This window comes from Fulmarus glacialis, unplaced genomic scaffold, assembly GCF_000690835.1.
Source record: "Fulmarus glacialis isolate BGI_N327 unplaced genomic scaffold, ASM69083v1 scaffold15848, whole genome shotgun sequence".
Classification (NCBI taxonomy): Eukaryota; Metazoa; Chordata; class Aves; order Procellariiformes; family Procellariidae; genus Fulmarus; species Fulmarus glacialis.
This window is the reverse complement of record NW_009229084.1, coordinates 9,839-21,545: the sequence shown is the minus strand read 5'-3', so window position 1 is coordinate 21,545 and position 11,707 is coordinate 9,839. Positions and strand designations below refer to the sequence as shown.

The following is an 11,707-nucleotide window of genomic DNA, read 5'->3' as shown; positions in this document are numbered from 1 at the left end:
TCCCTTTGAGGCTGTGAGCTAGGGCATTCCCTGTAGGTGAGCCTCACCATCAGGTGGAGAAATTGCACAGACTTCGTGACAGGTTCACCAACACGGCTGCTTTCTGCCCTGCAGGGCTGGATTTATTCCAGTTCAGTGGCTGACCAGTTCCTCTCGGGGAATCAAGAGGGCTCCAGTGCCTCAGGGAGCAGCAACAGGCTAGCTGGGGTAGAGAATAGGGATGTGCTCATGAGCTTGTGATGAGAGCATTCCAGAGGTTGGAGGCTGGGGCTTTCTCACACCTCCCTGAATAACTGATTCCCTGCAGGGCAGGGTCTAAGCATTCAGGATAGGTGGGGAGATGAGGAGGGCAGACGTGGCTTAAGGTAGCAGATAAAATTGCTGAAGATTTTATTCCTCCTCTCTCATGATGGGGAGAGATGGGTCCCCACTGGAGTTTAGGGGGCTCTACTCCCAGTATCCCTTTTCTTCACACGTGCACTTTAAAAGGACCGTTCACCGATGGAGCTCTTGAGGGCAGGACGGAGATGCTTCTCTGGTGGTTCTGTTTAATGTCTCTTCCACTGAATCCAACTGCTCTTTCTTCTTGCAGAGAATGTACAGATTTGAATGAATCACAGAAATTCAAGAGGAAGGACCAAAAGGATGGGTTTGGGTGTAGGTGAATAGGGAACTTGAGCACTTGGGATGGGACACAAGTTGGGATGGGAGATGTCAGTTTCCTGCTATAAAAGACATTTAATTATTTGCCACCAAATCAAATCTTTCTTCCCATGTTAATAATTTTAAAAAAAAAAAATCTCTTGGCCTTATAGCTTTTGCAGAGGCTTAGCCTATGGATGAATGGGGTTGGGGTTTTTTGTTTGGTTGGATTCTGGGTTTTGGTGGGTTTTTTTTTAAAGCTGGAGTAAAATATATTCAGCATTCTCTAGGGAAGGATGGAAACACATCCTTTTTCTGTGAGAATACTGAGACTATTTTGTAATTAAATCAGAAGAAAACCTTGCAGATGGCTAATTCTTCCCTGCAGGCAGTTTCCTGAATAAGCTCTAGACAAGACACGAGTGTTTGTGCATGTGCAGGCAAGGTACAAAGTTTCTGCTAAGTACAGTTCTATGATTAATGTAGGGACTCTCAAAATATCACAGCATCATAGGGCATTTTGGGGTGTTTTTGTGTTAGTTTTTCTGATACTTCACTTTGGAGTTCCTCTGTAGAACATGGTAAAATCAAGAGTAGTCTTTTTCATGGTGAGATTTAATACAAATGTATATTAATACCTCATTACGGTAATAACACTCCATTCAAGTGAAGGCTCCTGAAGTTACACTAATTTGCCCTCTCTGATGGTGTGTTATGACACCAGCTCTAACTGCTTAACTAGAATACAAAATAGTCACTATTATGTTGAGGATAAGAGTCTTCACTGACTTAACTTGGGTTAAGTGTTCCTTGTATTAAGGTGCCCATCTCTGTGCTAGGACCATGCTTTTGAGAGGGTTTCTTTTCAGTGTGCAAGTCCCCACTAGAGTCCTGATGCTGCTCCTGATGTTCAGCATACCGTTTTCCATCTCCTTTCTCTCATCTTCCTGAAGTTTTCTGTCAGGCAGAGGATAAGAGTCTTCACTGACTTAACTTGGGTTAAGTGTTCCTTGTATTAAGGTGCCCATCTCTGTGCTAGGACCATGCTTTTGAGAGGGTTTCTTTTCAGTGTGCAAGTCCCCACTAGAGTCCTGATGCTGCTCCTGATGTTCAGCATACCGTTTTCCATCTCCTTTCTCTCATCTTCCTGAAGTTTTCTGTCAGGCATGCCTTCTTTCCCTGAATGGTTTCTGTGTCAGCACTTCTCCTTGGCGTAGCCGTCCTTTGGTCAGCTTGCAGTGGTGGTGTCTCAGGGCTGTTCTCCACACTCTCCAGCAATGTGTCCTGCTTCAGTTGACTGTGTGACGGAGGGGTGCTCTGCCTGGGTATTAGGCAAATTAGAGAGCCTCCAGAACATCCCTTCCATTCAGGCCATCAGTCCTGTTTTCCTAGCACATTGCTAGCCATTTCTGTTGCCTTTGAAATGCCTGCACTAGGAGGACAGTTTCTTTTCAGGCCTTAGGTGAGATATGCGCTACTCATGCCTTCAGTGTTTGTGCCTCACGGGGGTTTCTCCAGAGTGAGGATGCTGCCTGTATCACATGTAGCTTCTCCCAAATGACACACTGCTTCCGATCTCATCAGCTGCATTTGAAATGTACGAAGTCATGGTGATGCTGTCATGTGAAGATTCTGCCTCCTTGGATGCAGCAGCTGTGGGAACAGATGCTGTTTTCATGGCACCGTTTGTCAGTAAAACGTATTGTCTGGGCCCAGATGCCTGGCCTCATCACCTTGTGTGTTTCACAGTTGTTATTCATTGGATTCTCCTACGCAAAGACCTCGATTAATGTTGGTTAGTACTTAATGCTCAGGATATCCAGGGTGTCTGTGGCCAAAGGCAGAAGGCAGAGGAGCCCAGATTCTCTTGCCTGTTCTTTGCATGGTACATGCAGAGGAATTCAGAGCTGTGGCAGGCAGCTAAGAAGAGGATCTTGCATACGTATGGCATGTGAATGTAGACGGGCTGGTTGCACACATAGAGGGAATGTCTGAGCAGCTGAAGGGTGCAGAGCCCCTCGTGCATCTTTGAACACAGAAGTCTCTGTGTTTAGAGAGAGGGTTTGTAGAGCCTGCCTTATCTCGTGTGTTACTGTAGCTACTTGGCCGCACTGAACAGTGGTCTGAAAGGGCAGACACTGACGTATGAGGCAAGATGCTGTGTGGCTAAAATAGCTTTGTACTGTAGGCAGCTGAAGGGCTGTGAAGGTGCTCACCCTGGTGTTTACCTGGCCGCTGGCCTGGACTTTGGCTAGCTGCGCATCTGTTGAGTGCAGTTCTGAGCTCTGTGGAACAGGCCAGGGCGAATTTGACCTTGGTGCTTCTATCCAGACTCCCTGTCAGTCCCACTGTTGTGCATGTTTCAGCTGCCAGCTCTTCTATGGAAGCAACGGTTTGGGGCACATCTCATGGCAGGGCACTGAGATGAAGAATCTGGGCATCTAGCTGCTTGCCCCAAAGGCGGTGGGCAGGAGGGGGCCACTGGCGGCCCTCTAGCCCAGCTTAGCAGTGCTGGTAATCACTGGAATCTGTCCTTACAGGGTTGGGCTGTGTTGCTCAGCACCTGTGATGGTTGTTGTGTTGAGTGTTGAGGCTCTCCTGAGATAGGGAGTGTGTGAGACAGGCTCTGCTGTGGGCAGAAAGGCTATGAATGAGCCCATGGAGAAGGTTTTTAACTGTTAGGTTTACAGGAAAAGGAGGAGATAAAGCCAGGAAGACATTGTGGAATGAGATGGTTATCCGGGCTTTTCTGCTGGCAGAGACGTGACAGGCTTCTCAGAGAAATACACTGTTTTCCTGCTGCTATTGTGAAGGGGAGGAGAGCTGTGGTCTGTCCTCCCTGGAGGAGGAGGCCTCCTGGCCTTGATCTTATCCAGCTCACACTCTGTGGCAAGAGTCTGTAGGATGCAATAATGGGTGTCTGCAGCCATCTGTCCCATCTGATGAAACATTCCTTGGGTCAGCTGCCCAGCAGAGGCCAGGCCTGTTTCTAGGCTATGCGTACACTGTTGCCCCAGGAACATGAGACTTGCTCCAAGCGACAAGCGCTCATCACTACCAGACTATGCAGAGGAAGCTCTGTCTGGAAAGAAGGAAAGCTGCAGAGGCCCCTCTGCCTCCCCTTTCCAGCAGGTGCGCAAGTATAATGCACTTTTCACATTAAGTGTCCCCACTCCCCCGTCCCCACCCCACACTTGAAGTCACTTTCCCCCATAGAGAACTAACAATCCTTGTTACTCAGAAAATATTGTAAAAGAAACTACAGCAGCTTGAGTAGCCCAAATGCTAGTTCCTGCCCACAGCAGTACATGTGCCTTTCCCTAGCGTCACTCACAACTGCTCTTTGTCTTTCAGGCTGTCCTAGGGCCTGAAACTTTGCAGAAGCTGCTAAGATGGCTACGAATGCACATTATGTACAGAGTTTGGCCCAGGGTGTGTTCCATGTATGGCTTAAAATGCTGATGGTCAAGGCCCTTCCACGGTCTTCACATCTGTCCATGGAGGACAGGACTTGCCCCTAACATCCTTCTAGGCTGCTGCCACCCCACCCTGCAAATGCACCTGTGCACATTCTGATTGTTTTCCGCTTTCATGGCACCTTAGCGCCAGGGGAGGGTCTGCCCATGCAAAGCAGAGAAACAGGCGTGTCGCACTGGGGGAACTGGCTGGGCTGCCCTGAGGCAAGGAGGTCTTTGTAGATAAGTGCTGATCCCTCAACTATAATCCCAGTTATGTAATGGCTGTATTAACATGTAACCGACCGCATTGTATCTAAAGCCTTAGAACTAGTCAGGTGCTCCCCTCTGACCTTGTTCCTGCCCCTTTTCTCCTACCTGATCTTTAACAAAGCATTAATAATTCTAAGGATAATCTCTATTTTGTTGTGCTTTTTTTGTAACTGTTTTAAATAAATCAATTTGTACTGTATATTTGTACTTTTGGTGAGATCCTTTTTCCTGTTTTACCATTTTAAGTCTGTACTTGGCTACACACAGATTGTATTTTTATTGTTAATGCTCTTACGAATATTGCATTTAACTTGTTGACTCTGTAAACACAGTATATATCTATATATATATATATCTATATATAAACCAATAGCTTTTCCTTCGGTGTTTGAGACTTCTTGCTCGTCTGTGGCATCAATCATCATTAGGATGTGGCTTCTCTGGTCTTATACAGAGTGATCTGGGGACTTGTGACAAGGGCAAGGTAAAGGCTGTCTGACAGATGGATTATAAGCCATAATTTTGTGTTCAAATACTTTTGCTTTTATGTGGTCTCTTTCTTGAACCCCTTGAAATAATGATCAGCTGCCAGTGACGCTGCAGGGAAAATTTCAGCTACAGTTTGCAGAGTGAGGCTACATTTCTGCTGGCCAAGCAAAAGACACAAGAGCGAGCCATAGCAAATACTGTGAGAAGCAAACTGTTGGTTTGAGTATGAAAACAGACAGAGGTAAGAATAAATGTGAGAGATCAGTTCAGAGAACAAAGGAGGATACAAACAAGGTAACATGGAGCTGAGTAGACCCTTTCCAGACCTGGTGCCTTTTCCCAAAGTGAGGGGGCAAGGATGGCTCCTGGATGTCAGTTCTATGTGATGAATGATATGTTAGAACAGCTTCTGTAAGGTGAGGAAACGAGTTACAGTGGCATGTGGACAAAATTGTAGTATTGAAAAGATTAAATGTTTTTTGTAGCAAGTGTCCACAAGACTGTAATGTTAGTTCATTATCAAGAAAAAAATGCAACATTATGCCCTTTGCATGCATGAAGGCAACTATATTGTAAGCATTAACTAGGGCTTTAAGGGACTTCAATCAAAAGTTTTTCAAACTGAAAAAAGAGGGAGAAATCAGGTTTCTAAGTAGTCTGGCTGAAAGGTTTTGCTTCTTGTTTTAACTTTACTTTTCTGATCTCAAGTAGGAGTCTTGTAGTCACCTGACTTAATGCAGAGAAACAGCAATTGGAGAGAAGACAGTAGCTCCCAATGTATTTAGACCCCCATGTAACTGTACTGCAGGCCTTAACTGGAAATGCTATGAAAGCAGTAGGAGTCTTCAGGCTACAAAACATAGATGTGTGGCACATCAGTGTTTGGTGGGCTGACGTTTGGAAACCACAAAGCTACAGCATGCATTTTTAGATGCCCGTTCTTAAACCAAATAATGAAGCGTGTACCACCTCTTTGCCCCGCCATGATTCCTTCTGTGCTAATGTTTTGCCTTTTCCAGTTTAAACATACCTAGATTTAATTTCCATAGTTGTATAGTTTCATAATGATTTCTATTAGCAATGGGAACCTTTTCATATAGGTACAGATCACATTTTGCTTTGGCTACCTCTTGAATAAACTAAAGGCGGCTTAAGTTCCGTACCCTCTGGCAGGTTTTTCCAGACTCAGTTATTGTAGCTTTCCATGGCTCCTCCCCAGCTCACCCCTTTTCCACATTCCTCTCATTGGTTTTGCTGCTGAGTGTGGAAGCAAAAGCAACTTTCTTTTCTACCTGTGTGGTTCTGTTTACTAATGGTCCCCCCCCCTTGCCCCACAGTGTTATCTGTAGTTACCACTGAAAGTCACTGTTGGTCACAGAGGAATTTACTATGAGAATTAATAACTTGAGTGTGATCCATGGTCCTAGATGAGCAGTGTTGCATTTGGCTGTATTGAAATGGTTGAACAAGCTCAGCTTACTATGAAGTCACAGAGTCACAGAACAGTTGAGGTGGGAAGGGACCTCCGGAGGTCATCTGGTCCAACCCCCCCTGCTCAAGCAGGGCCACCTACAGCCAGCTGCCCAGGACCATGTCTTTTGAATATCTCCAAGGTGGGAGACTCCACAACTTCCCTGGGTAACCTCTGCCAGTGCTCCGTCACCCTCGCAGTGAAGTGTTTCCTGGTGTTCAGAAGGAACCCCCTGTGTTTCCGTTTGTGCCCACTGCCTCTTCTCCTGTCACTGGGCAACACTGAAAACAGCCTGGCTCCGTTTTCTTTGCACTCTCCCTTCAGGTATTTATACACATTGATAAGACCTCCCCCAAGCCTTCTCTTCTCTGGGCTGAACAGTCCCAGCTCTCCCAGCCTTTCCTCAGGAGAGATGCTCCAGTCCCTTCACTATATTAGTAGCCCTTTGCTAGACGCTCTCCAGTATGTCTGTGCCTCTCTTGCACTGGGGAGCCCAGAACTGGACACGGTTACTCCAGGTGTGGCCTGACAAGTGCTGAATGAAGGGGAAAGCAAATCTGTACACTACTAGAGAGCTGACCTACCCTTATTGTTTACCATTCAATCAACTCTTTCACTTGCAAACCTGCAATGCTGTTTAAGTGAAAATTAACTTGTGAGTAAACCAGCAAACTTGTTTGCTGTTTGCTTACCTCAGTCAGCCCTTCTGTTAGTGTTTATATGGGGTATCTTAGAACAGGAACTCAGTTTCCTCTTAGTTTTTCCATGGATGCTACTGCAAATAAGCACATAATGATAGTGTTCAGAGAAAGGGTATGCACAGCCATTTCCAGGGAGACGACATCCTCCTTTGCTTCCTTTTTATGGGCACAAACTGCGAAGGATTTACTCCTGGAGGAGTTGTGGACTATCAAAGTCCTCAACTCCATAATTCATGCTGCAGTAAACAAGATCCCTTTTTAGTGAGGTAGGCTTTCACCTACAGCAGAACTGCAGCAGCCCAAACGCATCTATAGGGCAAGGATCCAAGAACAGGACGAATCACAAAAGGTAAAGAAGGGGACTAAATAAACGTGAACATTGATTTATTTCCCTCTGTTCACAGGCCCCCAGAGCAGACTGTATCCTCAGAAACTGCTCCCACCAGGGCTACTTTGGCAGACATCTCTCAGCTCTGTTCTCCTCCTATGTTCAGGAGAAAACTAGAACCATCTGTCAGGGAGAGTCAGCCAGGGACCCACAGCAGCCTCCTGAGTGTAGAAGCCTGTTAGTGCACCTGTGGCAGGGGCCGCAGAGGTGGCACAGTCCTTGGCTGTAGCTTAATGCAGCGCACTGTTGCTCTGCTCCTCAAAGGTCATTTTGCCCAGCAGCTGGCTCTCCAGCTCCACATTGCTCACTGGCAGCTGGAAAAAGTTCATTTCAGCTGCCAAAGCGGCCATGGCAGAGGGGTCCTGGCCAAACTGTGCCCGGAGCATCATGTCCATTTTCTCCAGGCGCCGCTTGAGCCTCTTGGCCTCGCGCTCCCGGATGAGCCGGGCCTGTCGTTTCTCTGGGGTCTCATTTGCGCGTTTCAGTCGCATGGCTTCCCGGTCTCTCTGCAGCCGCCGCGCCCGCTGTTCATCCGTCTCTTGCATGCGCTGCAGGCGCTTAGCTTCTCGATCCCGCATACGCCTCACTTCCCGTTCTTCAGGTGTCTCATTGTCCCGCCGGCTCTTCTTGGCTGTGCGTTCCCGCTCCAGACGCTGCAGCCGCACTTCCAAGGGCTCGTTCTGCCGACGAAGTGCCCACTTTCGCATGCCAGGTGTCTGCGCCTCCAGCAGCTTACGATAAGCAGCACAGTTGTTGCACACTAGGAGGATGCCTGCAGGATACACAGGGGTGTGAAAGGCAATGTCTTTCCCCTTAACACTGGAGGGGCCCTCGCTCTGTGGTGCCGGCAGGCGATCTGCACTGAGCACCTCTGGCAGCTTCTCACTGGAAAGCAGAAAGAGCAGAGAGTCAGAAACTTGGTGCTGACTGAAGAGTCCCCATCTCAGACTGCCCAAGGGGCTGCAGTGCACAGTGCCCCTACATGACAGAGGCCTCTGCTAAATCATTCCTGCCCACAGGCATGTCTGAATATCTAAAATGAAGCAACATCATATCTGGGGCTAGGAAGTGGGTTAGCCCAGAGCAGTATCTGGGTCGTAAGAGTGCAAGAGGTGGAATTAGCCAGCAAACTGCTCCTCCCCATCATCTCTGGATTTCTCCTTTCAGCCCTATTCCACTAGTCAGTGGATAATCTTCCACCAGGCAACACACAAACAAGGAATGTTTTGATTTCTGCCTGTAGTCCTGCTCTGGAAACGATGAACCCGTCATGAACAGACCTACTCTGATGGATTGCTGGGCAAGGGCAGGAGTTGATTGTTCTCCAGTGACTGGAGACCCCAGTCCTTTCTGCACAGTTCTAGTTCTTCACAGAGCTAACGAACACCCTTTTAGCAGCACAGTCTGTGGAGGTCTTAGCAGGTGACGCAGAGCTGCAGGCAGGAACGGATCAAGGGAATCTCACTCACTGGGGGTGTTCACAACTCTCCTACAGGCCTTAGTGGGTCCAGAGCCATGAGTTCTCTGTCATTTAAGGCAACCCACTTAATCTTTAATGTGGGTACCCTAGCCCACTCACCAGCCAGGTGACCCTGACCTGTTGAACGTGGCGTGACTGGTGAAGCGTGCTCCACACACTGCACAGTTTGACAGCTGGTCCTCTGAGTGGATCAGGAGATGTCGCCCAAGGGATCCTGGTGAGCTGAGGGCTCTGCCACATACAGGACACATGTAGCTCTTGGCACTCACCACAGCTGCAGTGTGCTGCAAAACAGCCACTAGGTTGTTAGTCACAAATTGCCCAGCTTCCTGCCCACTCTGAGGCATGCTCAACAGATACAGCAAACCATTCAGTTCAGCCTCTTGGAATGGGAACACTTTACCACTAAACCTCTGTCTGACAGCTCCTAGACCGAGCTCAAGACATCTGGGGTGTCACAGGTCAAACAGCAAGGAGGAAACCTTTCTACAGCTCCACTCCAGTGCAAGAGAAACAATTAAGGCCAAAACACTTGGATTGTAAGACCTGACCCTTGTTTTCAGAAATGCATCTGCTGTTGCTGGACAAAGCATGACTGGACTAACAGCAGGCAGGATGCTGGTGAGGAAGCGCTTAGATGAAGACAGTCAGCTGTCTGGCAGGTAAGTGGCCAATTCAGTTCTGCTTCATTCCTTCTTTCACAGACTTAATGTGCTATGAAGAGAGTACTGACAACAAAACCTGTGAGATTCAAGCACCGATTTCCTGCAATACTGGAATCATTTCAGAGGAAGAACAGCTGTTTTCATGGATAGGAACTGTGATAAGGGTACAAAATAAAGAACTGAATGATTAGGAGGAGGGTTTCTTATCTCACTGAATGATGTAAAAATTGCTTCCATGTTTAATCTGAAGGAACTGCCCAGTCTTAGCCTGCAACTGCTTGCAGAGACTGCCTTGGGATAGGGTTGTGTTTTCCAGATCTGCAGACTGGTGCCTTGCTGATTCTTTCCCCAGGACACCCTCTGGACACAGTTTACTGCTGTAAGCTTCAGTCACATCCTAGCTAGAAGTTCAGTTCTGTGACTGCAAAGACCAGAACAAAGCCACCCTGTGCTTTGGGTTGTTTCTGGATTTGGGACTTAAGGGGCTTAAGGCCAGAGATATCTCACAGTTTGGAACCATCCCCTACCTGGTATACGTGAGCAATGAGCTGCTCTCTGCTTCCACACTCCAGCTGGCAGAGGGGGCACTGTGACAGTCCCAGCATAGGGTCAGCATTCAAACTCTCAGGCACCTACAGGGAGGAAAAAACACTTTGTGCGAGGCACACAGATTGCCCCCACACAGCCACCCCACCCTCTCTTAGTATCTAGTCAATACTGCACACAGGCCTTGACCAGACCAAGTGCTGTCTGCCCAGTCCCACTGGGGCTGGTTTGTGTTCTTGCAGTCTGAAACTTCCTTTATGTAGCCTCTGAGCAAAACTCCTGCCACCTCGGGGAGAAAAGGCAGAGGCCTCATGGCCTCCACTCACACCCAGGCTCTTGCCAGCACAGTGCCTCTGGCAGGCAAGGCCTGCTCTGTAGCAGAAGGGAAGGGGAAGTCAGTCAGAGGAAGGCACCAGAACTAAAGGAAGGGGGCACACTCTGCACAATTATCTTGGCCAGCCAGGAGAATGGCGGTTTGTGCCTGCTGTCGCCTGTTCCTGGCAGCCCAAGAGGGGCTTCATACCCTTTCCTCCTGCCAGAAGATGTTGTTTGGAGAAGGTGGGAGGGAGAAAAAGGTAAGAAACCATGGTGGGGAGAGGAGGTGCTTAGACAGTACTCTTCTCTCTACCTGGGAGGCTAAGGTGAGTGCAGAACCAGTATACACTTGCCTCATTTTCTCTCATCAGTGGGGTTCCAGCCACAGGTTGTTCTGCATTCTCTAACTCTTTCTTTACTTTCACCATTGAGCCATCCTCCTCAGATGTATGGGAAGAAACTTCATCCTGGGTGGTTTCCTCATCATCACTGCCACCTGGAACACAAAGAGCAGTTATTCCAAGCGTCAGGACCCTGAGGGCATGCATTAATTAAGGGCAGGCCTTAATTGTCCTGACCAGCATCACCTGGGGCCTCACCCACACCCTCCAACCAGGGGCTCCATTTAAACTCAGGCTGGGGCACTTCAGCTTCTGAAGTGGTCTGTAGAGTTCCTGGACCTGGTCTGTTACCCTGCCTTGCTTGACAATCACTGGAACATCAGCTGGATGCACTGCTGTTGCCACCCTGCTCTGGTAAGTTGGGACTGCATCCCAGTGGTGAGGTCATTGCCCAATCTGTGTTGTGGTCCTTGGCTCTAGGCTTGCCCCCTTAGGGAGCAGCCCTGCTCTTGCTGTTTGCTGACACTAAGTCCTGCACAGGAGCCAAGGGCTAACCCAGAGGAGGAGATGGGTAAGATGGCTCTCAGAGGACCCCCACAAGCTGTACAGCACCTAGCCTCACCCTTTGTCAGAGTCTCCCCAGTCCACTACCTTGCAGTTATTGGAAGGGGCAGAACTCACTGCTGCTGGAGTCGGGGTCTTGCAGTGGATGAATGGCTGGCCTTTGGTCCCCAAGAGCTCCAGGAAAGTTGTTTTTCATCATGGCTTGGCGGGCTTGCTCCTCCAGCCCTGCAAAGACTTGCTCCCCTGGCAGCCACAAGGACAAAGAGTCAGATTTGTGCTGTTCCATTGCTTTCATAGAATCACAGAATGGTTTGGGTTGGCAAGGACCTTAAAGATAATCTAGTTACAACCCCCCTGCCAAGAGCAGGGACACCTTT

At 48.4% G+C, this 11,707-nt stretch overlaps 1 protein-coding gene across 1 annotated transcript in view; it reads right to left on the bottom strand.

Annotated features, from left to right (window-relative positions):
* Positions 1 to 7,404: 7,404 nt before the first annotated feature.
* The window catches only part of ZNF821 (zinc finger protein 821), an 11,687-nt gene continuing 7,384 nt past the window's right edge, over positions 7,405 to 11,707 (bottom strand). Inside the window, exons 2-6 of the mRNA XM_009583737.1 lie at positions 11,448 to 11,573; positions 10,773 to 10,921; positions 10,092 to 10,187; positions 9,017 to 9,183; positions 7,405 to 8,304 (exon numbers count right to left, since the gene is read on the bottom strand). Of these exons, the coding sequence (XP_009582032.1) occupies positions 7,650 to 8,304; positions 9,017 to 9,183; positions 10,092 to 10,187; positions 10,773 to 10,921; positions 11,448 to 11,573 (1,193 nt within the window). The 3' untranslated portion in view covers positions 7,405 to 7,649. The remainder of the gene's footprint in view (positions 8,305 to 9,016; positions 9,184 to 10,091; positions 10,188 to 10,772; positions 10,922 to 11,447; positions 11,574 to 11,707) is intronic.